General features: G+C 35.7%; 1 protein-coding gene across 7 annotated transcripts in view; it reads right to left on the bottom strand.

Annotated features, from left to right (window-relative positions):
• The window catches only part of ASPH (aspartate beta-hydroxylase), a 103,502-nt gene that overhangs the window by 12,784 nt on the left and 68,439 nt on the right, over window positions 1-22,279 (bottom strand). For all 7 annotated transcript variants that reach the window (XM_031612953.2, XM_031612954.2, XM_031612952.2 and 4 more), the window contains 8 exons: window positions 21,928-22,016; window positions 19,859-19,945; window positions 17,057-17,207; window positions 14,988-15,124; window positions 9,106-9,204; window positions 8,375-8,464; window positions 7,555-7,692; window positions 859-994 (listed from right to left, as the gene is read on the bottom strand). In XM_031612953.2, the coding sequence (XP_031468813.2) occupies window positions 859-994; window positions 7,555-7,692; window positions 8,375-8,464; window positions 9,106-9,204; window positions 14,988-15,124; window positions 17,057-17,207; window positions 19,859-19,945; window positions 21,928-22,016 (927 nt within the window). The remainder of the gene's footprint in view (window positions 1-858; window positions 995-7,554; window positions 7,693-8,374; window positions 8,465-9,105; window positions 9,205-14,987; window positions 15,125-17,056; window positions 17,208-19,858; window positions 19,946-21,927; window positions 22,017-22,279) is intronic.

Raw genomic sequence — 22,279 nt, forward strand, 5'->3', positions numbered from 1 at the left:
GCACTAATAAATGCAATGAACAAACAGTCCCTTGTTTTCTACTTTGCAGAACAGCAACAAAGCTGCCAGAGGGCTGACACCAAAATCAGTAAGTATTCATAATCACATTTCTCAAATTACAAAACAGAAATGCCAGCTTACATGTTGTAACGTCAGAGCAACCTGCCATTTCTTTGCTTTTAAATTATTTGAAAAGAGTAGGCTTTCTACCTATTCAAACGTGACTCTAAAAGTATGGTTATATTTTTATTAGCGATTAAGTTCATCATTGAAGTATAATTGTTAAAAAGACAAATAATGCCAACAATATTGTATCATTTCACCACCTATTTTGGTAGACCCTTGCCGTTAATATTTTATCTTACAGGACTCTTTCACATGCAGAGTCTTTTAAGAAATTCAGGTCATCCCTGTAATTAAGCTTTCCACTGCACAGTGACAAGCAGGCTTTTTAGAGCTCAGATTCTTTTGCCCATACCATTTCTGAACAACGGACCTCACCTAGTGGGCAATAAGACATTGAGGATATGTCTTCTGCTTTCCTGTCTTCCTTCAGGATGATCTCTACTATGCATTACCATGCAAAATTTTGGCAGCCCTGCCACAAGGTGAGTGTTACCCTGAATGGATTGTTACAGGAGCTTGTGGGCAATAAGAATTCATGTTCACTGTCAATGGGGTCTCAGACAGTATTCTATTAGCTCCCTTCCCCCACAGACTTAAAGAACAGGTTCAGGGATTTGAAAAAAAAAAAACAAAAACAAACAAACAAACAAAAACATTCAGGAAAAACTCCTTTTTACACTACATTAATCTGAGAAAGTGAAACTGGGGAAAGAGAAATACGAAATGTTTTACCTTGTTGCCATAAAGTAAACTGACTCCAGTCTCCTTTTTCTCGTAGATTCTCATCTTCAGGCAAGAAGAGGCTTCTTTTTTTATCCATCACTTCAAGCCCCTCATCACGAATGAGCTTCCAGTTTTTTTCTAAGGACTGTTATGAAAGCCATGTTACTGCACTGAGAACTTACTGCATTTCACTTTTTTATTTTTTTGGCTTCCATTATTAACTTTCTAATTAAAAAAGCACACACATGCACACACAAATATTCATCATTATTATCAAGTTTCCTTATACGTACCTATTTTCTTCTGTCACGCTAAGGCAGGAACAATTTTCACAGCATTCTTATTCAGATTGAATTATACTAGTATTAACAACTTCAATGCAATTTCAATTGCAGAGAAGGCCTGACTTTACCTGCTCTGGTTAGCCGAAGGGCACTTTAACAGATGACTTTATTTTGCAAGCTAAAAAGAGTACTGGTCTTCTCAAACATAGCACATGTTACCTAGAAGCACTCTTGCAACTGGAAAACCACTGTGTAAACTGAAACTGCAGGCGTTGACAGAACATCTCAGTTCAAAGAGGACAAATGCAAACAAGCTACTTCAGTTGACAGCTGTGATTTAAACCTTCAAAAAGGTCTGCAAAGATGCACTTACACATTGTGATGCTGTTGAAAATGATCAAATACAACTTGAAGTGTCAGGTGACAATTTATGGATACAACCATTAACAACGTGTAAACTACTTCATACACACCAAACCCAAAAGACTGTAGGAATTAACATGTCTGCTCTTCTCTGCTGCCTTAGGATATTCTATTTGTAAAAATCAGGCAGATTAGAAAACCTTGCATTCTGCCAGTAATAAGTCCATTTAATGTTACAGTAATAGAATTGAGAAACTCACAGCTCGACAATAGATCTAGATAATAATGACACGACTTTCATTTCCCAGCTACTTACTTTACTTGCTAAACCTTATTTTGGGTGAACAGTTTTCATTTTGTCTTTGTGCTCCCGAACAAAGCACTTCTGTAAGACATTTTCAATCGATTTCATACAGCAAACAGGTTAAGATGTGTTCCCACAACATATCTGTACAGTGTGTAAAGTCAAAACTCCAATGTCTCTGTAACAGAGGTCAGACAAGGTGATATAATTGACCCTTTTCAGCCATAAATTTTAGGTTTTAGCCTTTCCCATTTAAACTGAACAGTTGCATCCTGCAAAACAGATCATACACTGAAATACCATAAAAGGCTCAGGAAACAAAGTTATGGCTGGAACATGCTGTCTGTAATACACAGACTACCTCTCACTACAGTCTTTCTATACGTGTTAAGGTCTATGAAAATTAGGACTGCACTTGTTACTGTATTCTCTCTCTCTTTTTTTTTTTCCCTCTAGCAAACTGCATTCTCTCATCCATCAATAAAAGTGAAAACCATTAATTTTCCTGCTGCAGTCATTCTATTCTCTCCCACTGATGGATTTCCATAACTCTCCTTCAGTGGCTAACATTAAGAAGAAATGTTTTCAAGAATATCTTTGTATAACTGATTTTTCTGAAATATAGGATATAAAATAGATGAAAAAATTCCAGGTAATCAATGATTCAGTGCTACCATTTCCATAGGAGGAAATGCTAGCTTGAATACTTGATTTTTTTACAGGCTGGAGAAAAAGAAACAAATGAAAAGCTTACATTTATATAGGTCTCATTTAACAGCAATACAGATAAACAAAACTGGAAAACTTTGAAAGATAATACAAACAACACATCCCTGTTTCCTCAGACACCTAATTCTTTGCCTGGAAAAACGTAAGGAGTTTTCACCCATGCAGATTAAAAGGTGCATGAAGAGTACTGGTAGTTCAAGTTGTCGTCCTTAATGGCAGCTTTGTCACTGCTAACTGTTCACAAGTGACCAGCTGAAAGTCAGCTTGCAAAGTTCTGTGACTGTCCTTGTCTTTAAAACTCCTTCCCTAGCACTTTTGCATCCAAGTGATCTGAATACATATTATTGATTTTGAGCCAACTCCTCAATGGTTTTAGATGTAACTGCCACTGAAATCAATAGTCTTTCTGTATTCTTGAGAAACTGGACCATCATCTATAAAACAAACTGATAATGCTTTAGTATGAGTAATTCACAAGTCCTAGGTAGAAGGGAAGGTTACAGGAGTCCGAACGCAGCTCAGCCCTGATCTCCCTGATGTTACAGACTTTTAGGCATACACTGAATGACAGGAAGAAATGGATGAGGCTAGGCTCTTCTCGGTTGTGCGCAGTGATAGGACAAGGAGCAACGGCCTAAAACTTCAACATATGAAGTTTCATATTAACATGCAGAAGAACTTCTTTGCAGTAAGGGTGACAGCTGCTCAGAGATATTGTGGAGTCTCCTTCTTTGGAGATATTCAAGACCTGTCTAGATGCCTATCCATGTGACCTATTGTAGGGAACCTGCTTTAGCAGGGGGTTGGACTCAACAGTCTCTTGAGATCTCTTCCAAATCCTGCAACTCTGTGATTCTGCAAATGCATAAAACCATTAAAACACAGTAGCTAAGTTGAGGACTCGGATTTCAGGCTACTGATCCAAGAGCTAGTATCTACAGAAAAAAATATGTTCATGCTCTATAATATGTAAGGACACAAGCCTCAGGTTGCAACAGATTCATATCATATTTGGCGCAATATTTTCCTTTCAAGTGAAGAATCAGGTGGTGAACAGCATTTGGAGCATATGTACTTGTTTCTTACCAGCTGATTCCCATAAACCTCCATATGGCTTTTTAAATACAGTTCCTAACAATAATGGACCTTTACAGTTGCTTTACATCTGGCAATAGCATAGATTTTATTGGCAAAGAAATTACAAAATTTAAACAGGGATTTCTTAATATTGTTTTATTTTTATGTGTGACTATATTAAAAATGTTTATTCTGTGCTATCAAGCACTTTTCAAGGCATAGTCATAAATGCCACAGACAGAGATTAAGAGTTTAGTACCCCCCATGTGAGGCATAACCACTGACCACATGTGCATTATAATCCATGGAGCTATAAAGTAAAATAATGGTAAGTCTCCAATCCCTTTCACTTTGTTACTGAAACAGAGTAAGAAAGCATTCACAGTAATCACAGTTTGGAGAATTCTGATGACCTCCAGGCAAGGGCCAGTTTTTAAAGCTATCTAAAATAATTCCTTGCACTCATTCAGTTGCTTGCAGTGCTTAAACATCAGCATGCGTAAGCATCATCTTGCTCTTTTCAACACAAAGCTCTCTTAAGCATCCACCCACACTTTAAATGCATGTTTCAGTTAATTTTCATCATGAAATATGAGTGTCCAGATTGTATTAGCCAGACTTCCTAGTCCTAGATGTCTCTCTACCAAAAACATTATGGATACGTGCTGTTGCCAGTACTTTCATTCTTTCTGTATTTTTCTTGCTGCACTTGAGACTTTTAACTAATAAAGTCTAAACAATCAGTGAAAATTGTCTATACAAGATCCACTCTAATCAATAAGCTGTAGTACACTGTTCACTGTAGTACATTGTTGGCAAAGCATCCGTGTAGTCCTTTACAAAATCATAAGACTCAAAATGAGGAAAGGGCAAAGTTACCTAGATCATTTCCCATGTGTTAGTTTCAACCTGGTGAAAAGTGTCTGAGATATAATAGCACTGCAATTCTTTACTTATTATTCTAACCGATTACCAGAACAGAAAAATAATGCTATACTGAGATTCTACAAAGGACAACAGAGAATGCAAAAAACTAAGTAAGACCTGGAAAGGAAAACTAACTGCCTCAGGGTAGGAGAGTAAGTTTTTGAATATAAAAACAAAATTACTTCTTAGCTGAACTCAAACAATAAATGTATTGAATCTCCAGATCCAAAGCCCTGAACTATTGTGGATCAGAAACATTTCTGCCTAAGTTCCTTGACACACTTCCTAACTTAAAGATTTACAGTTTCTGCTCTCTGAAAATCAGGTCCTCCTTCCTACTCTTTCAAAGAAATTACAAATAACATAACAAAGGAAAAGTAAGCATTAATGGGCAGCAGCTAGAGAGATGCAAAGATCCTCTTTGAACCAGCATGGTACCACTAATTAGGATTTACCACCATTGCACACCTCCTTCTTTATTGAAGTAACTTCTAAGTAACTAAACAAAACATTTCTTCCTTAGACATCCTGGCTAGCAGTTCATAGAGAATTAAATAAAAATGAGATTGTCTTCTTCAACCTTGCTCATCAGAAGGTTAAATATCAAGTCTAGTTATCTAGGCTTTTACTTTATCTTTTTTTTTTCCCCAAGTAAAGCAGCAGGGAAGTTAACACGAGAAATGAAGAGATGTCATCCTAAGAAAGTAATTTAACATAGTGGCAATGAACTGCCCTTTGGAAATGTTTTTTCTTCTTTTACTTCTAAACTAGATCCACACTAGACTAGACTAGCACAGATAATTTACCTCATGTCCTTATATAGCTATGTGAACAGTATGCCACTCAGTAGATTTATTAAACTGGGAGTATTGAAAAAGACAACTTTCCTCTACAGTTTTTCCATGGAAAAAGTAAGTCACCATCAAAAAACATCTCCATCTATAATCCCAAGGAACCTTGTGACCCTTTATAACAAAATCAAGCAAGGTCTGTGCTCTAACATGTTACTGACTATAGCTGTGTTGGTTAACGGAATGAACAAAGACAGAGCTGTCAGAATATGTCAGAGAAGCTGGCTTTAGCACTGCCTCAGCTAGTCATGAATAAATCCTCCATTAGGACAGTTAAGCTACCAGAATACCGAAAATATTCTGTTTGCATGTAACAACAAATGGCAAAATACAGGGAGAGTACATCCACACCTCCGGTGCTTCATCCTCCATAAAACAATTCTCAATACTGACTACTATTGTTTGGATTTGAAAGCATTTCCCATGCATTCTGCACAAGTGACACAGGAATGTACAGAGATGAAGCAATAAGTAATAACTGCTGACTGGATTTAGCTGCATGGAATGGGGAAATAAGCCTTTTTTTTTCCCTCCTTTTTTTTCTCCATTAACTAAGACATGTACAGAAGCTTGAATATTTCAGAAACTCATAAAAGAAATGTCTTTAAAAGAGTTTGCTGCTACCTTCTGGAGAGCACTGCTTCAAATTTTACTTGAAGTATTGATTGTTATTGGAATCAAGACTGCTCTTTTTCACAAATTCAAGAACTTTTTGAGTTATGGGGCAAATATGACAATGCAATTTTCTTTTTTACTTATACGTTTTGGATTTATGCTTTCAACTTGCAAGGTTATCTTGAACATATTGCTAATGAAAGACCTAAAAGAATGACAAAAACTTCTAGCGCTATGGAGTACTCTCTTAACTGGAGATATCCTTAAAACATTTCATATTACTAATGTGAAATATACTTTCCTTATTTTTGTCAAGAGGACAATAATAGATTTCTAGTTCCTCTATCACCTCTATATACGAAGTATCTATTTTTGCTTGTACCTCAAGAATGACTCCAATAGGTGCACAACTCTAAATGAATTTTCCATATGCTAGTCCACAAAGCTAATTGTTTTCTATGTTACAGCTTTTCTATGTTTTCTATGTTGTTACAGCTGACAACCACTTTTCAACGTAAGTTTCCCAGCATCATCCATACTGTCATCAGAACCACAAAAAGGAGTGATCTCTCTTTTTTAATTTCCTCTTTCATTAATACAATAATTATTTCATGGCAAGTTTCTAACTCATTATGTAATTGAGCATAAGAAAACAAAGACTCTAAACAAAACTGTCTCTTCAAACAAGCACTTTAACTAGTTGTGCAGAAGAATTCATAAAATTAGTGTAAAATTCTCCTGCATAAATAATGGCTATGCCATCCCTAGAGGTCAGGTTGGATGGGGCCCTGAACAGCCTGATCGAGTGAGTGCCAACCCTGCCCATGGAAGGGGGGTCAGAGCTACATGATCTTTATGGTCCCTTCCAACCCTTTCAATGATTCTAAGACTGAAACCACACACTAATAATCAAAACATACACAAAAGGGGTGCTTCCTTCCTAATTTTTTTAAACTATTACTACTGATATTTTGGAGTTACAGAAGACCTGCTTAGCGATCTTTAATGTCAAAAATAGACAAAATTTCAAAAATATAAACTATTATTATGAATAATAAACAAACCATACACTTCATACTGAATAAAAAAACACTTTTAAGAACTAAAATTCTGTCATTATCTCTTGCTAAATCCATTCCTGCAAATTTACACTTGTTTCTCTTATGCAATTAAAAATCTGCCAAAGACCACACCAAGTACTATAAAAGGGAGAAGGAACAGAGCTTTTTCTGAGTAAGCAAAAAATTTCATGATGTGTATCCCAGCCACTGCCAAAATTTGCTGTTATTGAGATATTATAGTTGCCTACCATGCAAATTTTGGATTTAGTAATGATTTCAGTCATCCTATCCCCATTCTCAATTTTTAAAACACCTGAGCTCAATTTACCATATCTTAGTGAAATCTTCCACTCCGTCTGAGATTGGTGTCTGGCATTCACAGGCGGTAATCCAGAGCTCAGGGCCAAGCATTTTCTCTGCTTCACTCCTTAGATTACAGTCGTTATTTAAAAAAAAATAAAAAATAAAAAAAAATCAGAGACAAACTTCCTTACCTTTACCAATTCTGTATAACCTGTTTCCCTTGCTGTCCACCATGGCTGAGCTTTCAGTCCCTTGACATTGTAGAGAGAGCGCTGCCAGACTGATGCAAAGTGACCTCTTTGGTATCCAAGTTCATACCACTTGTATGCCTAGAATATGACACTTGTTAGCAATTAAACACATATTAACCAAAATTCTATAGAAAAAAGCTTAGGATCCATTTGATTCTGGGGATATTTGTCTACTACACAGAAGGTATAAACACTTTGAGAAGAAAAAAGTGAAAAATCATCAATCCCAGACATGTCAGTCAGCCACGGTTTTCCAGTCCAGCATTAGCAAAACAGGATCCTCCTCACAATCACTGATATCAGTAATTAATCTCATGGTAACTTTGGGAAAGAGGTAAAGTTTATAGAATACTGTTATCAGTGCTATGAGAGAACTTGCATGAAATGATATACTTAGGTCACTATATTTTGACTCCGGTGGAAAAAATCACAAGTTGTAGGAGCAGAAAACAGGCAAAAAAACACATTCAATTCATTTCTGATTTTTTTTTTTTTTTCTTTTTGGAAGCTCCACATAAATGTCAAACGTTTTGGTCAATTCTGTGGCAAAAGAAGGAATGCTAACACGTACAATCATCATGCAAATTGCTCTTTGGTTTTTTGTTTTTTTTTTTTTTTGCTATTGCTTATCTTGACTTCTACACAAGTATGCTGCACTGTTACTTAAAATGGACTACTCAAGTTTTTGACTATGAGCCCATGCTCAGAAGTTTATTCTGGATTTGCCAGATGTTAAAGCAAGGCCATGTTAAATATGTACCTCTTTGTCTCCTATTCTCTGCAAGGCGTCACCCAAATGAAAGTAAAATCGTCCATCATCTGTGCCAGGGTCACCAGACTCTAGTCCTTCCTAAAAAAAACAACAATAGAAATAGAACAGTAGAAAAGAAACTTCAGTGGGACTTCTAAGAGGTTATTGTTGTATATAGCCTGTCAATTCTATGCAAGAGAAAACCTATGAAATTGGCCATAAAATGTAACTACCATGATAACTATGAATTTAGGTTGAATGAATACATTATTCAGTGAAAAGCCCTTAAAAAATGTTATCAGTTTGCAAAATCCCATGGCTTCTTACCCCAGTCCAAGATAGAGCTGTATTCAAAGACAAACACTTTACTATAAACGTACACAACCATTTTAGAAAGCTGGTTATTGTAAATTAAGATTTTGTTTCATAGTATTTCTTCCAAATGCTCAGACATATGCAATTTTTCTCTTTTGATCTCTCAAGAACCTTTAGTTTGCAGCATACGGCAAGCCTCAAAACAATTAGAGACACTCAGCTGTGTACTAATAGAACCAATATTTGATGTTTAAGAATTGATGCATCTTAGTGTATAAGCTTGTTCCCTTTATTGGCAGTGATATAGCAATACAATTCTGATGCACAGCTTTAATTGTGATGTGCAATTAGATTGCTTCTAGCTTGACAGATTATGTATATTATGATTTTCCTTTTTTTTTTTTTCATATTGGTAAAATATTTACCTTTAGATAAGGTATGCTCTCTGCTATTTTGTTTTCGGCCTTCAGGATGAAGCCATAATGTACTTTGGCAAAGCCATCATCTGGAGCCAGACGTAGAACCTGTTTGAGGGCAAAGGAATTAAATAGTCACATATGAATCTATACAAATTAACAAGTCTGTGTACAAATTACTATTTAGTAATGCAATTAGATTTTCTTTCATCTCTGGGACAGATAAATTCTTGCTTTTCCTGTACTTTTATACTTTTACATTTATCTTTCTCCCAAATAACTTATTATAAACCAAACTTCGAATTTTCATATGTAGAATTATTCCAGTTGGCTTCTCTGAATTGCATTATTTCCTTCTTGTGCCTCCTCTTCCACCTTCTGTCTTGAGTTATGACATGCTAAATTACAGGACTAATGTAAAGGAAGGCAGCTTCTCTTTGAACAAGTCTACAGAAGATCACGAGAAGAATAGTGTGGTAATATGCCTGGAATAGCTTAAAATGTGTTAGGTTTACACTGGCAAACTAGTCTTGAAAAGAGAGAACATACTATGCTGTGAAGCACAGTGACTGCTATTTAGAAACATGCTGTGAAATAATGCTTGTATCACGAGATGGGGCTGTACAAACCAGGCAAAGCAAAAACCATTCTCAACGCAACAGTAAGAACTCTCTTTGAAGAGCTTACACTTTCCTGTCCAAGAGAAAGCAATCAGAAAGTCATGCAAAGACTAGTAGGGTACCTCAAGTGATTCAGCATGCTTTCATACCAGATGATGGATAAATCATTCCTTGACAGTTGTGTGCTGCACTCAAAGACCTAGTGTGCTTAATTAAGCTAAAAGAGTTTGTACCCTGAAGAAAATTTAGACATATTTGAGTTAGAACATAACATTGTTAACTTTGCAGAAAAGGAGAACCCATGTGCAAGTAAGAAATCTGATCCTCATTAGGCACAGATGGATATTTCCAGTGCAAGAGAAAAAATTTGTGAGCACAGGGAAAGCTATAAGAGAGGATCGCTGTACGGGGGAGTGTTTCAAGGGAAGGAAGTGTGAAGCTGACTAGCCTGAGTTCTAAAACGTACTCCCAACAATACTGGATAATTTAAGTGCATTTAGTCTGTGGCTCAGCCATGGGAAAAAAAAAATAAAAATTACAGAATGCTTGATCTACTTTCCAGCTCCATGTTTTTATCATACTATAAATATAAAACATATGTAGGTTGCTCTGAAACTAATACCTCCTGTTTATTTCCACGGAAACTACAAGAAATACAAAGAGCACAGTAACACTGGTTGATAGAACAAATTCTCAGGACAAAGCACTGTTATTCAACATAGGCCATGCACTTCCACCAGCGATGACCAAGAGCCTACATGCTGCACTCACAATAAACCTGCACCATCCACCACCTCAGCATGCTCTGGCATCCACTGTTTTGCTCTCCATAAACATTCAGTAAGCTCAGATGAATATCAGTAGGTGGCATTTTTTCCCCTCAGAGAAGAATTTCACTCCTTTGCTTCCTACACACTTCCTACACATTTCCACCATTGTATCCGACTGCCCCCATGATGCCATCTGTCACATGGCAACAGAATGTAACAAAATGGTGGTGGTAAGGTTCGACCTCTATGACCATACCAACAAGCATCCACCTCTGATGCTGTGGGCCAACATAGAAAAACAGAAGGCATTATTTTTCAGAGCAGCAGCCCTTGTGTGTATATATTCAGTATCATATGAAGCTTCATGTGATATCGATTACATGGTCAAGATAAATCTGTTGGTAAATAAATAAGGGTGAAAAGTCCAATCGGGACAAATCCTCAGTTTGTGAAGACCAGCACAAGTGCCTAGAAGTCAGCAGAAGGAAAGAGACTGATACAGATGCAGACACATAGTCTCTCTTCTCTAAATCCATTTTTGAAACTAGTAAGCTCATGCCACGCATAAAATATCTGCATACATTATAGCCATTTCCCTACCCTTTTTTCCAGCCACTGTCTAGCCTAATTCTTCAATCAAAACAATCAGAAGTAAACCTATAACAAGTCCTTTGGGTCAATTTCTTTACTTTCTCTAACATTATTACACAAAAAATACATCCAAGCAAAAACAAAATCAGCGCTACATGGGTATAAATGCTATGGCTTAAAAATAGGAGTATTTCATATAGTTTTACAGAAAAAAACCACTATGAAGAAATTTTGAGAATCTATTTGAAGTCTGTAATATGGTATTAGCAAAAATGAACTTTGTAATTCATAATATGGATCAGGTTGACCACTAAGTTGGCACCACCAAATGAGTTTTATACTTTATGCATACAGCATTCTGCATAGAAGCATTCTGTTCCAGGACCTGTACCTGCTTGGTGAAATAAAAATGACTGACAGAAATATTTATTAGTCATATAATTTTGTTACAGTTCCTTTAACTATAGGATAAAGCTATCTGATTAATTAAGACAGAAGAGAATTTTCTATATTACAGTTCATTTAAACTCTGCCGGGTTGCATTAAGGCATGATCTACATTCAGAGCCCCTAAAGAGAAGTGAAGAGATACAATCAGCAGAAATTACACTGGAAGTATTTAATGTAAATTGTATTACTCTGTTGCTGTTGCTGCATGCAATATTAATTATGTTTAAAAATAAGTTTTACTAAACCGCACATTGCCCATTAAATATTAATCATGAATATAGAAATTAACCTCTGGGGCTATCAGTGGCTAATTAGCCAGGGCAGAGTAGTGTGTTAATGTGGGTATTCTGCTTTTGGTACCTGAAATAGTTCAATCAGAGCTGGTTTGTATGCATCTGTATATGACTGCATTGAGGCCATGCAGACATAACTCAGAATGGCAGGCAGAAAAATTGCTATAAGTTCACTCACTCTGCTACGGAAATTCTCCCCATTGTGTTTTATCTACCTGTAGATACTTGAAAACAAAAATAGCTTTAATTTCTGTGAGAACTACTGTCAATGTTATGTTTCAATGTAGCTGGGTATAATGTTCAGAAGAAAATATATTAACATTTGGCAAAATTGAAATCCTCTCCAGTTGGACACCATTTTTCATTTGTAGTTCAGCAGAAAATCTGCTAAATGCAACTAAAAAGTGTATTTTGTATCATCATCTTAAATCACACTACTCTACAGCTCAAAGTACACAGCTGTCTTGATCTGAAGTTTAGCATTTTATATACACATCACTTCTACTGTAAAAAGAACACATTTAAGATTATTGAAAAAAAAAATTGATCGTAACACTTTAACAAAGTGTTTTACAAAGACAAAATTAGTTTCTCCACTTTTTTTAGAAACAATTTTGATTAGTTTCCAATGTTTAAATCTGGTTATAAAAAAGGGGTGAAGTTGATGGGAAAATAAGCAAGCTGGCCATTAAATGTGAAGCAGAAAGCTTTCATTCACTAGGATTTCTTGGGCACTGATTCAGTTTTTTAGAGATGATGTCAGCTGTTTAATGTGGTTTGAAATGGTGCACGATGCAATCCCAACGTAGTCCTGAGTGCCTGTGTAGAGTGGGTAATGCCTGCTCAGCCCATGCCTAACATACAGTCAACACTGAGTTTGGACTATAACATTACAACAGGAAGCAAACAAGATCACTGTTCTCTCTTCCAAAGCATCCAGTACATTTGCTGTAAATGGGACACTTGGAGTCTAGATTCTCCTCCAGCCCAACTTTTTCTCCTCAGGCAAGTTCCAAAGTACACCATTCCCATGTTAGACAACTACACAGAAAGTAATGGAAATTAGCAAGAAGCAGACTCTAAAGTCAAACCCAAGGTATGCTCCCTTAAGAATGAGCTGAGCTCTGCTCTCTTTTCCTACACATATATGCCCTCTGCATTAAAAAAATACTTCATTCATCATGGTAACTGAAACAGAGGATTCATAAATACTAGAGGCATCTACTCTGCAGCACTGAATTTAGGCTCTTGTTTGGGATGCCTTGTTTCCTAGCAGATGACTAATTTGTCCTAGTTTTTTTGTTTGTTTGTTTTTTTTAACTCACAGGAAGAAGATTTTTCTTGGAGGTCACCAGAACAACTTACCATAGTTTGCCTCACTTGTGTTGACTACGCATAGAGCCTCAGCACCTATGGCAGAGCTTTAAACCATATGTCAGTCACTTCCTAATTATGCATTGCAACAGCTGAGTGGAGCACTCAAGAGCAGACCATATGGCCCCAGAGCAATCCGCCCAAAAACATTAAAGAAGCTTTTGGTATAACCAAGAATAAAAGCATGTGCACATAAGCTTCTGCCTGTGTCTTTGACTATGTCTTCTTTCATAAAATTCTTCATGTAAATTTATACTTTATTACAACAAAGGAAAAAAAAAATTGCATTACAACAGTAGAATTCAGCCTGAGGAAAAGTCAGAAAATGGACAAAATCTGCATGATTAAAAAAAAAAAATCCAAATCCTTTTAAAAGACACTTATTTGTTGATCTTTTACAAGGACAGAACATCACTATGATCTGTTCTATTTCACTGACTAGTGAACTGTAAAACAGAGTAATTATACTGGATGAAGACTATGGAAGCATGGAAAACAATATACTGAAACCAGACCAGTTCTTATTTTGCATATCTACCCTTAATAAAAGTAGTAAAAGCTTCTTCTGAAGTCTATCAAATGCAATCTCACAGTAGCTGCATAACAAACTCATTACCATCTTCCAATTATAAATAAATCCTATGATTATTGCTACTGAGAAATTCTAACATCTACATTGCTTGCAACTGAAAAGTTGTGAAGGAAAATCGTGCCATAAATGAGAAGCATGTTCGATTAATAACGGTCAAAAAACACCTTCTTCTAGCTTTTTTCTAGCTTTAGCTAACTTTTGATAGCAGGCCAAAAATTACTGAACAGAAGCGTACTAAGGAGAGACCTACAGAGCAGCAAGAGTAGCAAAGCAAACAGTAGTTTGGCAACTACTGCGGCTGTCAGAAGAGCTTCAGACAGAAAAGGATTATCAAGGTTTGGCTCCTGCTTCCAAGCATGGGGATAAATGCCCTCAACCCCTCTGAGAAACCATCTGAGACAAGAATCCCTCAGACATCCAGATGTGGAGACTGAAAACTGTGCCTCTGCTCTCAGGAGGAGGTATCAATCATGCTGGCTTGTCCTCAGTCTGTGTAACCAGTAAATCATCATACTACTCATGCACCAAACAAGACCTGGAACAAGCGTGCCAACACCAACAATATCATCTCTGATCAGGATCTGATAGCTCTTGCTATACCAGTTACATCAAGCTCCACATCTATTATAGAGCTTCCAGATGTGAATGGGGTTCTTGCATCACAGGAGTGGACTGACCCTTCCCCCAGCCTGCAATTGCTAGACAGCAATAAAAATCCAGTAAACAGGGCACACTACAAGGATCATGGGATCATGAAAGAAAAACAGCATTTAGGCTGCCTTTGAAAATCTGGAAAAAGGCTACAGATAAATAGATTTGCAGGTACTCAACTATGTATTCACATGGAAAAAGACACCATTCCTGTAAAGAAACAAGCTTATTTCTGCTTTCCATGCCTTCCAGATATAAGTAACATCTACATATGTTGTCAATATATTCCAAACCTGCCTATCAGAAAGCATAAGAAACCAAGGATTATTAAGTATGTTTCTCTGTGAGGAAAAAACATTTAGTATGATGGTATCAGGAAGTCTGAATGCAATCCAGAGAACAAGAAATGGATGGTAAAATAAATAAATCTCATCAATGTTAATCCTTCAAAAACAGACATGCAAAATGTTTCGCCACTAAAGAAGTTAAACACAGGCAATCTTAAAAATGGACATATGAATGTGTTTTCCTCAGCTAGAATGGATGCTCACCTCTTCATACACTTGCTTGGCATTGCTGTTATCTCCTATCAAGAGGTAACCGACGCCAAGGTCATTCTTGAATGACGTATCACTGGGAAACAGATGAACTAATTTCTGTAGCGTAATCAGGGAACTTCTCATGCGACCTAATTTGATTGAACAAGGCTTCATTACAACAGTGGATACAAGTAATAGTATTAAGATGCATAACATCTAAGAAAACACAAATCAGATCCAGATGTTCCATTTTCACTAAAGATCACAAGGTAGAACTTCAGAAAAGGCTCATGCAGACAGGAGTATATTCAGCTGCTTGGTTGCCACAGCAAGCGTAGTTGTACAAGGAATATTTTAGGAAATCACTCAGAACGCATATCATACAGTGTTATGGTAGCCTCTAGTGGAGAACAGTTCACAGTGTAGCTCTAACATTAAGCTCTGTTTGCTCTTTCACACATAGATATCAAAGCACTTAATAAAACCCGGTAAACATATCAAAATAAACTTTGTCTTAATTAACTGAAGTAATTAAACACATTTTGAAATGCTCAGCTGTTACACTGAAAGCAATCATGCTTCACACGTATAAAATTAAATATATAATTCATCGACTTCCTAAATGAGGTCTTACTGAAGAATAGTAAGATCAAAACAAGCTGAAGCTAAAACCCAGTCCACAGGAACAGATCTCTTCTCCCACTGAAGTCTGTTGTGCTTCATGCTCTGATCAAAAATTCTTGTACATCACAGAACTGAGATCTGAACTTTCAGATGGATTAATTGTTTTCATTCATTGTTTTAGGACTTCATTCTTAGCATTCCAGCTTCAGATTTTCACTCTCTGATAAACACAAAAACAAATCTGGCTCATTTTAATAGACATTCTTGTATTAGAGTATTCTTAACAGGCAGCTTTTTGATCTGCATCTGGACATCCAAAACTGACACATTGAAAACTATAAAGAGGTCACATTGGACATCCCTTTGCCTCTGACACAGAATCACTGAAAGATTCATGGTTTAGAAATTTTGTTGATGATATTGTGATCATCAGGATCAAGTCCACCTACTTTTTCTTAAGAAAAAACAGCACTGCAAACTAAATATGTGAAAAAGATATGAAATTCAAGTATCAGTAGGCAAAGTCTAATCTACTAAAAGTAAGAAAGGGATGCATAATCATCCTGCATAAGCCACCCACTTAAGACAATCTAGTGCCTTAAAAGGTTGCTGTAAGTCATCTCCAGAAGTAATGAATATAATCCTGCTCTACTTGAGCAACTCTATTGAGTTGTTACTGTTAAATAGTAAAAATGGTTTTCTTGTTCAATCTATTAGCTAGTTATTTCACTATTTACATTTTTTAAAGTGGGATTAAGAGCATCAGGTATGGAGATTCATGATGCCTCACAATTTTTGGCCTAAGAGTCATTGCCACTCATAATTCAGTCGGAGAATTAATAATGAGCTAACTCAAGTAATGTTAGCATAACATAATGTGAAATTTTGTGATGGCAATGGATAGATATACAATTACAATTTTCTGACAGCATGTAAACAGTTTCCATAGACTTCTTTTTATTTTATAAAACTGCATAAGTACACTTTTATACTTTTATTATATCTGCTTTAGGTTATACAATACACTATCAATATACCTTCATTGGAAAACAGGACTTTCCAAACCGTCAAAAGAAGGAATACTTTATTAAAACATTATCCTTCAGTTCAATTCTGTTCTTCTCTATGTTTACTTTACGTTTATTTGGGAGTATGTTTACTTCATGTATGCCATTTATTTCCCCAAGGTTTCCATCAGCCTCAGTAGAAAATGAATTTTTTTTCTTTTACTCAAAATTTTTTTTTATTTTTTATTTTTAAACTATCTCCTTTCTCCTTGCTTGGCATTTTGTCAGAAAAACGACAGACACTTAGGTCAGTAGCAAAATTTTTAAGACTTTTTAAAAATCTTTCATTTATTCCAATGAAAATTCAATTGAATTTTTGCTGTTAAATCCTTAGTGATCTTCTTAAAGTCACACAACATTCAGAATTTTTACACCGTCCACAAAACTTACCAAGGAACTGCTGCCTGTCAGCTTCTCGTTTCAAGCTCAGTTTTATCAGATCTGAAGGGACATTTGGCAGACTAACCACCTCATCATAGGTGTTGATAGCTTTTTGCAGCATCTCATTACTTCTCATTTTCTCAGCTAAGTCATCTTCAGACTAGAGAGAATTACAAAACTATTATTAGAACACATAATAATACGTTATTTCTCAAAACAATTTTGTTTTCTTTAAAGGCAGCCTATGCAATTTTTAGATTATGGGAATAATTTTTGAATTATATTTAATTCATATAATTTTAACATAACAGTGAAAAACTTATTAGGTTGAGTTTTGTGATAAGGTAGATTAGAAGTACTACTAATTCTTCCTTCATGCAAACTGTTTGAAAGCATAAGAACGTTTGTACCTAAAACATACAACTGACACTGTATACGACTATATACATTAACACTCTTTTTTGTTTAATATTTGCAGAAGACACAATTCCTGCTTTTAAAAGCAAAACAAAAAAGTTTGTTTTAACAGTGTGGAAGAAATGTAAACTGTTGCCAGATTAGTTTCATATTACGTCTCATGCTAACAGTAACACGCAGATCAAAACACACCAACAAATATTTCTTTCATATATTCTGACAAATTTCCTTACAGTCTTTCTTAGAAAAAATAATTTAGAAAAGAATTTACTTTACTCTTGCATATTTTGAAATAATGCCTATCACATAACTCTTACTTAAATTACTTCATTAAGTTCAGGAGCAGGCTGAAGGATATATGAGATTTCTACTGTGAAAGTACAGCTTCAGTAAAGCCAGTGGGAACTACTACTGATGTCACCTGTGGAATGTTATTTTTATAATTTGTTTCCACAGCTGTATCTCAGTCATGAATTTTTAATGAATTATTTTGCATTATTTATTCAAAAGCATGCATTTTCATGTGATTAAATCATTCTTCCTAAATGCTTCTATTTTTATTGGCTGAAGTCAATTAGCAGAGCAAGGTGTAGATGCATCACAAGCACTGATGAAACTGAAGCTCTTATTGCTCAATCCATTGTTGTATCGATCACACATTAATTTAAACAACTTCAACTATGTTAGTTGTAGTAAGTAGTTAATATCTGGAATCTTTGCACTTCTGTCCATTACTTTCTTTCCTCAGGCTCTTTTGAAATTGAGTATGCAGAATACCATAAAACACAGTTCCTCGTCCAATATCTGTTCAGTTACTTTCAAATAACGCTCACAAATAAATTATGAGATTATTTATTTTTCTGATATACGTTCACTAGCACATTTGTTTTTCCTTTTTTGAGGTAATTGCAGGGTAAAAAATAGTAAAAAATAAATAAGGAAAAAAAATTTCAATGTAACATCTGATTAAATTCACCAATATATATGCTGTAAGTCATTATAAAGAGGTTTAAGATCTGTCTACTCTTCAGCCCTAAATATTTCAACTATTTCTTTAGAATATTTTTCATCTGGTCTAAGTGTAGTTCAGGAATGAAGGCAAGGATTACTCAAATTTCTAAAATCACTAACTTGAGGGAAAAACAGTTGACATTTAAAGCTACTAAAAGATGGAGAAAAGTGAATCTTCATGCTTTAATACATCTAGAATCTTCAAAATGAGCATATAATTCTGGTTCATGGTTCATAGACAAGGCAAAGTGCTCCTGTAGCAAACTTCAGGGCCTTACATTTATCCTCCTCTGAGATGTTACTTTTAGTTAGAGCTGAGAAATAGCAAATTCAAATTCATTTTGTTGGCATTAATATCCATTCTGAAGTTGTTACAAGGTAAGTCCTCAGAATACTCTGTCAGCAAAGCCCATGATTTTCTTGCTCTTTTCAAACAGTTGCACCTTACACATATTTGATTCAATAAAATTATCATTGGTCACATCAATGCAAGTGCTCAGTAAAAAGACTTGTATGAGTCTACAAATGATACTGAAAATGGAAATGAATTTATAGTTGCCTTTATACATTCCCCAAAAATGCCTGCTCATTATGACTTCAGATCTCTGTCTCATCTTTATTAAAGTGGTAGATGGTGACTACAAATTGGTGTAAAAGAATGATTGCAGTTGTGTCATTGGGGAGAACTCTCTAAAATCTGGCTTATATGATCTGTCCTCCTCCCTAAAAACAGTGAACTTATGATGACAGGAACTATATTTTCTTAGATGTAATGACCAGATTCATTAATTAGGTAAGTCTTAAAAGCATAACTCTTTTTAGTTCATTACTTGTGTTATGTCTATGTGGCAAGGTTGACTGCAGAGTGGTCACAGAGCAGCTGCCTCAAGTCAGCATTTTTTCTTCCGAGACAACTCAACATAGCTCAAAAACAGCATTATAAAGGCAGAGCTTATCTTCTAATGTGTGTGGTTGGTTTTTTTTTTTTCCCTTCTGTGTGTGAGTAGGGTGGAGAGAAGAATATCTAAAACACAGCAACTTCCTCCACAAGATAAAGCTAATTAAGCCTCCTTGTCTGGATTTTTGTTGTTGTTCTTTATCCTTTATATGTTCTTTACCACTCTACAGAAACTTCACATCTTATTTTTGTGTTATTGACAATACTTCCCACTAGACTAAAGTTAAACAAAAGCTTATGAAGTAACTGGGAAAGGACAGAATACTGGAACAGGCCCAGTTTGACAGATCATGTAATGTTTTTCCTTAGGAAAAATCTACAAAATTATAAATGAAATGTGAATGGAATCTAGAGTTCTAGCATTAGAAAATATTTATGGATCACCTATAAAACATTTATGACTTTTAATTCATATATTTATGTACCTGTGCTTTTCCATATCTTGCTCGTGGACTTTCTGGATATTGATTTACCAATGCTTCAAAGGCTCTTAGAGCTTCTTCAACTTTTCCCTGGAAGGCAAAGGATTTTATCAGCATTTACATCTAAGAAAGATGCTGAAGGATGCATGGCCTAATAGCAAATGAGTTTCCCCAAGTTGAAACAAAAATTATACAAAATTCAGACTGTGAATCTGGGAAAAACAATTTTCACTCATATTTTTGTTGGGATTACTTTGTTGTTTAAGAGAAATCACTGTCATTACTTACAAAGTGGTAACATTCACATTCACTTCCCATGCTTAAAGGTAATAATGTTTTTACTGTATTTTGCTTTTGTTGACTGGAAAAAACGTTCAGAAGTCAACCAACCCATCTATATTAAAATATAAAAATTCTATGGATAATAACAAATTCCAAAGTGAGTGCAACATACAGAAAAAAGTTTTATACACAGATAGAAATTTCTTCTCTGGATGTCTCATATGACCAGCCATACCACAATTGTGGTTCTCTGGAAAATAGGACAGAGTCATCAGTATATGGATGTTTCCTTTGAATGTTTTGAACAAGTCCCTTAGCACTCCACATGAGCTCTGCATCTCCTTCCTGTGCCATACAAAGTTTGCATACAACCATAATAATTTCATGGCTGATGCTGACTAGCAAACTAGGGTGGAAGTTGAGAAGAACAAATGGCACTTCTAAACAGAAACTAAGCACTGTTGGCAAAATCTGACATCAGATCTTGCTGCCACATGCAAATCTTACAGCTTTACAAATGAGTGATTATTATACATCACTGCACTGCCCTCAAATATTATGTACATCTGAGTTTTAGGAGGAAGTTTTTCACTCAGAGGGTGGTGACACAGTGGAACAGGTTGCCCAAGGAGGTTGTGGATGCCCCATTCCTGGAGGCATTCAAGACCAGGCTGTATGTGGCTCTGGGCAGCCTGCTCTAGTGGTTGGTGACCCTGCATGTGGCAGGGGAGTTGAAACTAGATGATCATTGTGGTCCTTTTCAACCCAAGCCTTTCTATGATTCTATGAGTTGTCACTATATTTACCCTGTTTCCTACAAAACAAGCAGGATTGTTTGCAACTCACCATGAGACAAATACAGAAAAACAGTCAGCAAACTGATACCATAGGCTCATCAGAATAATCAAAATAAGCATGTAAATGTTTTGAATTTTTGTATTTCAACACATAAACAAGGTTCCCAGTGAAGAGCAGCAGTAGAAGCAGCATGATGCTAGTGCTCTTTGTACAATAGTCCTGCCACAGTTTTGCATGGATGGCAAAGTAAATCAAAATCTGCAGCCAGTCTTCTGAAAAAATCAAGACTCATCTATACTTGCAATGATTAAAGTGTTTTTTTTTTTTTTTTTTTTTTACTGCACTGTGCTGACAGTGGCATATTTCCTCATTGTTCTGTCCCCTGAAATGACCAAAAAGGGCAGAACAAAGACCTGCAGTTGTTCTCCACACTCTTTGTTCAAGTTTTTGAACTACTGAAATTGATTGACTGATGTTGCTAGTGTGAAGCAGATGTTTCTGCCTCAACGCTCTAAGCTGTATGGCAACAGAGACATTCCTATGATGCATGCAAAAGTCCATCAAAAACAACACCTCTGACAAGGTTTTTCACCTAATGCTCATGAAGTACATGAACCCATACCAAGAGAGTCATATTAACATGCTTCCATTATCTAAGTTCACTGATATCAGCTGACCACAGTGATAGGATAGATGTAACCCACGTACATGTGGTTAATTTAAACACTTACTTACTGATAATATGAATTCAACAGTTAAGCTACATGTTTTCATGGTTAAAAGTGAGCAAACACATGACTGGTCATATACATCATTTGGAAAATATAAACTATCTGACAGAAATTAGACTTGAGGTACCAACGGTCACCAAATATTTAAGTTTAAAGGAAGTTACACAAAATGTAATCTAGAAGTAATTCTCCATTCTTTTTTCTTAAGTTAGCTGTTATTCATGCCCACAATTTAGACTGAGTGAAACATTCAAAACTTACTTTCTTACGTAATTTTTCTGCAGCATCTAATTCAGCTTTAATGGTTTTATCAAACTTGTTTAAGAGCTTCGGCTTCTTCTTTTTTTTAACTGGAAAGAAATTAAAAAGATACAGTTTGTTACTTCTTTCATACTTCACAGCAATTGTACTGATTAGCTTTAACTAGAAACTAACACTGTATGTTAAAGCACATATCTTCAAATAAGGTGGCTTCAAAATACACTGAGAAGGAATCGATTATTAAAATCACAAAATCCTGTATGAAAAGTAACTGTCAGTCATTCAGACTGAATAACCCTCTGCTCAAGTCTTTGATAAAAGCATTTTTCATCTTATGCAGCTGAGTGTTTTT

The sequence above is a fragment of the Phasianus colchicus genome, chromosome 3, assembly GCF_987193195.1.
Source record: "Phasianus colchicus chromosome 3, bPhaCol1.hap1.1, whole genome shotgun sequence".
Taxonomy (NCBI): domain Eukaryota; kingdom Metazoa; phylum Chordata; class Aves; order Galliformes; family Phasianidae; genus Phasianus; species Phasianus colchicus.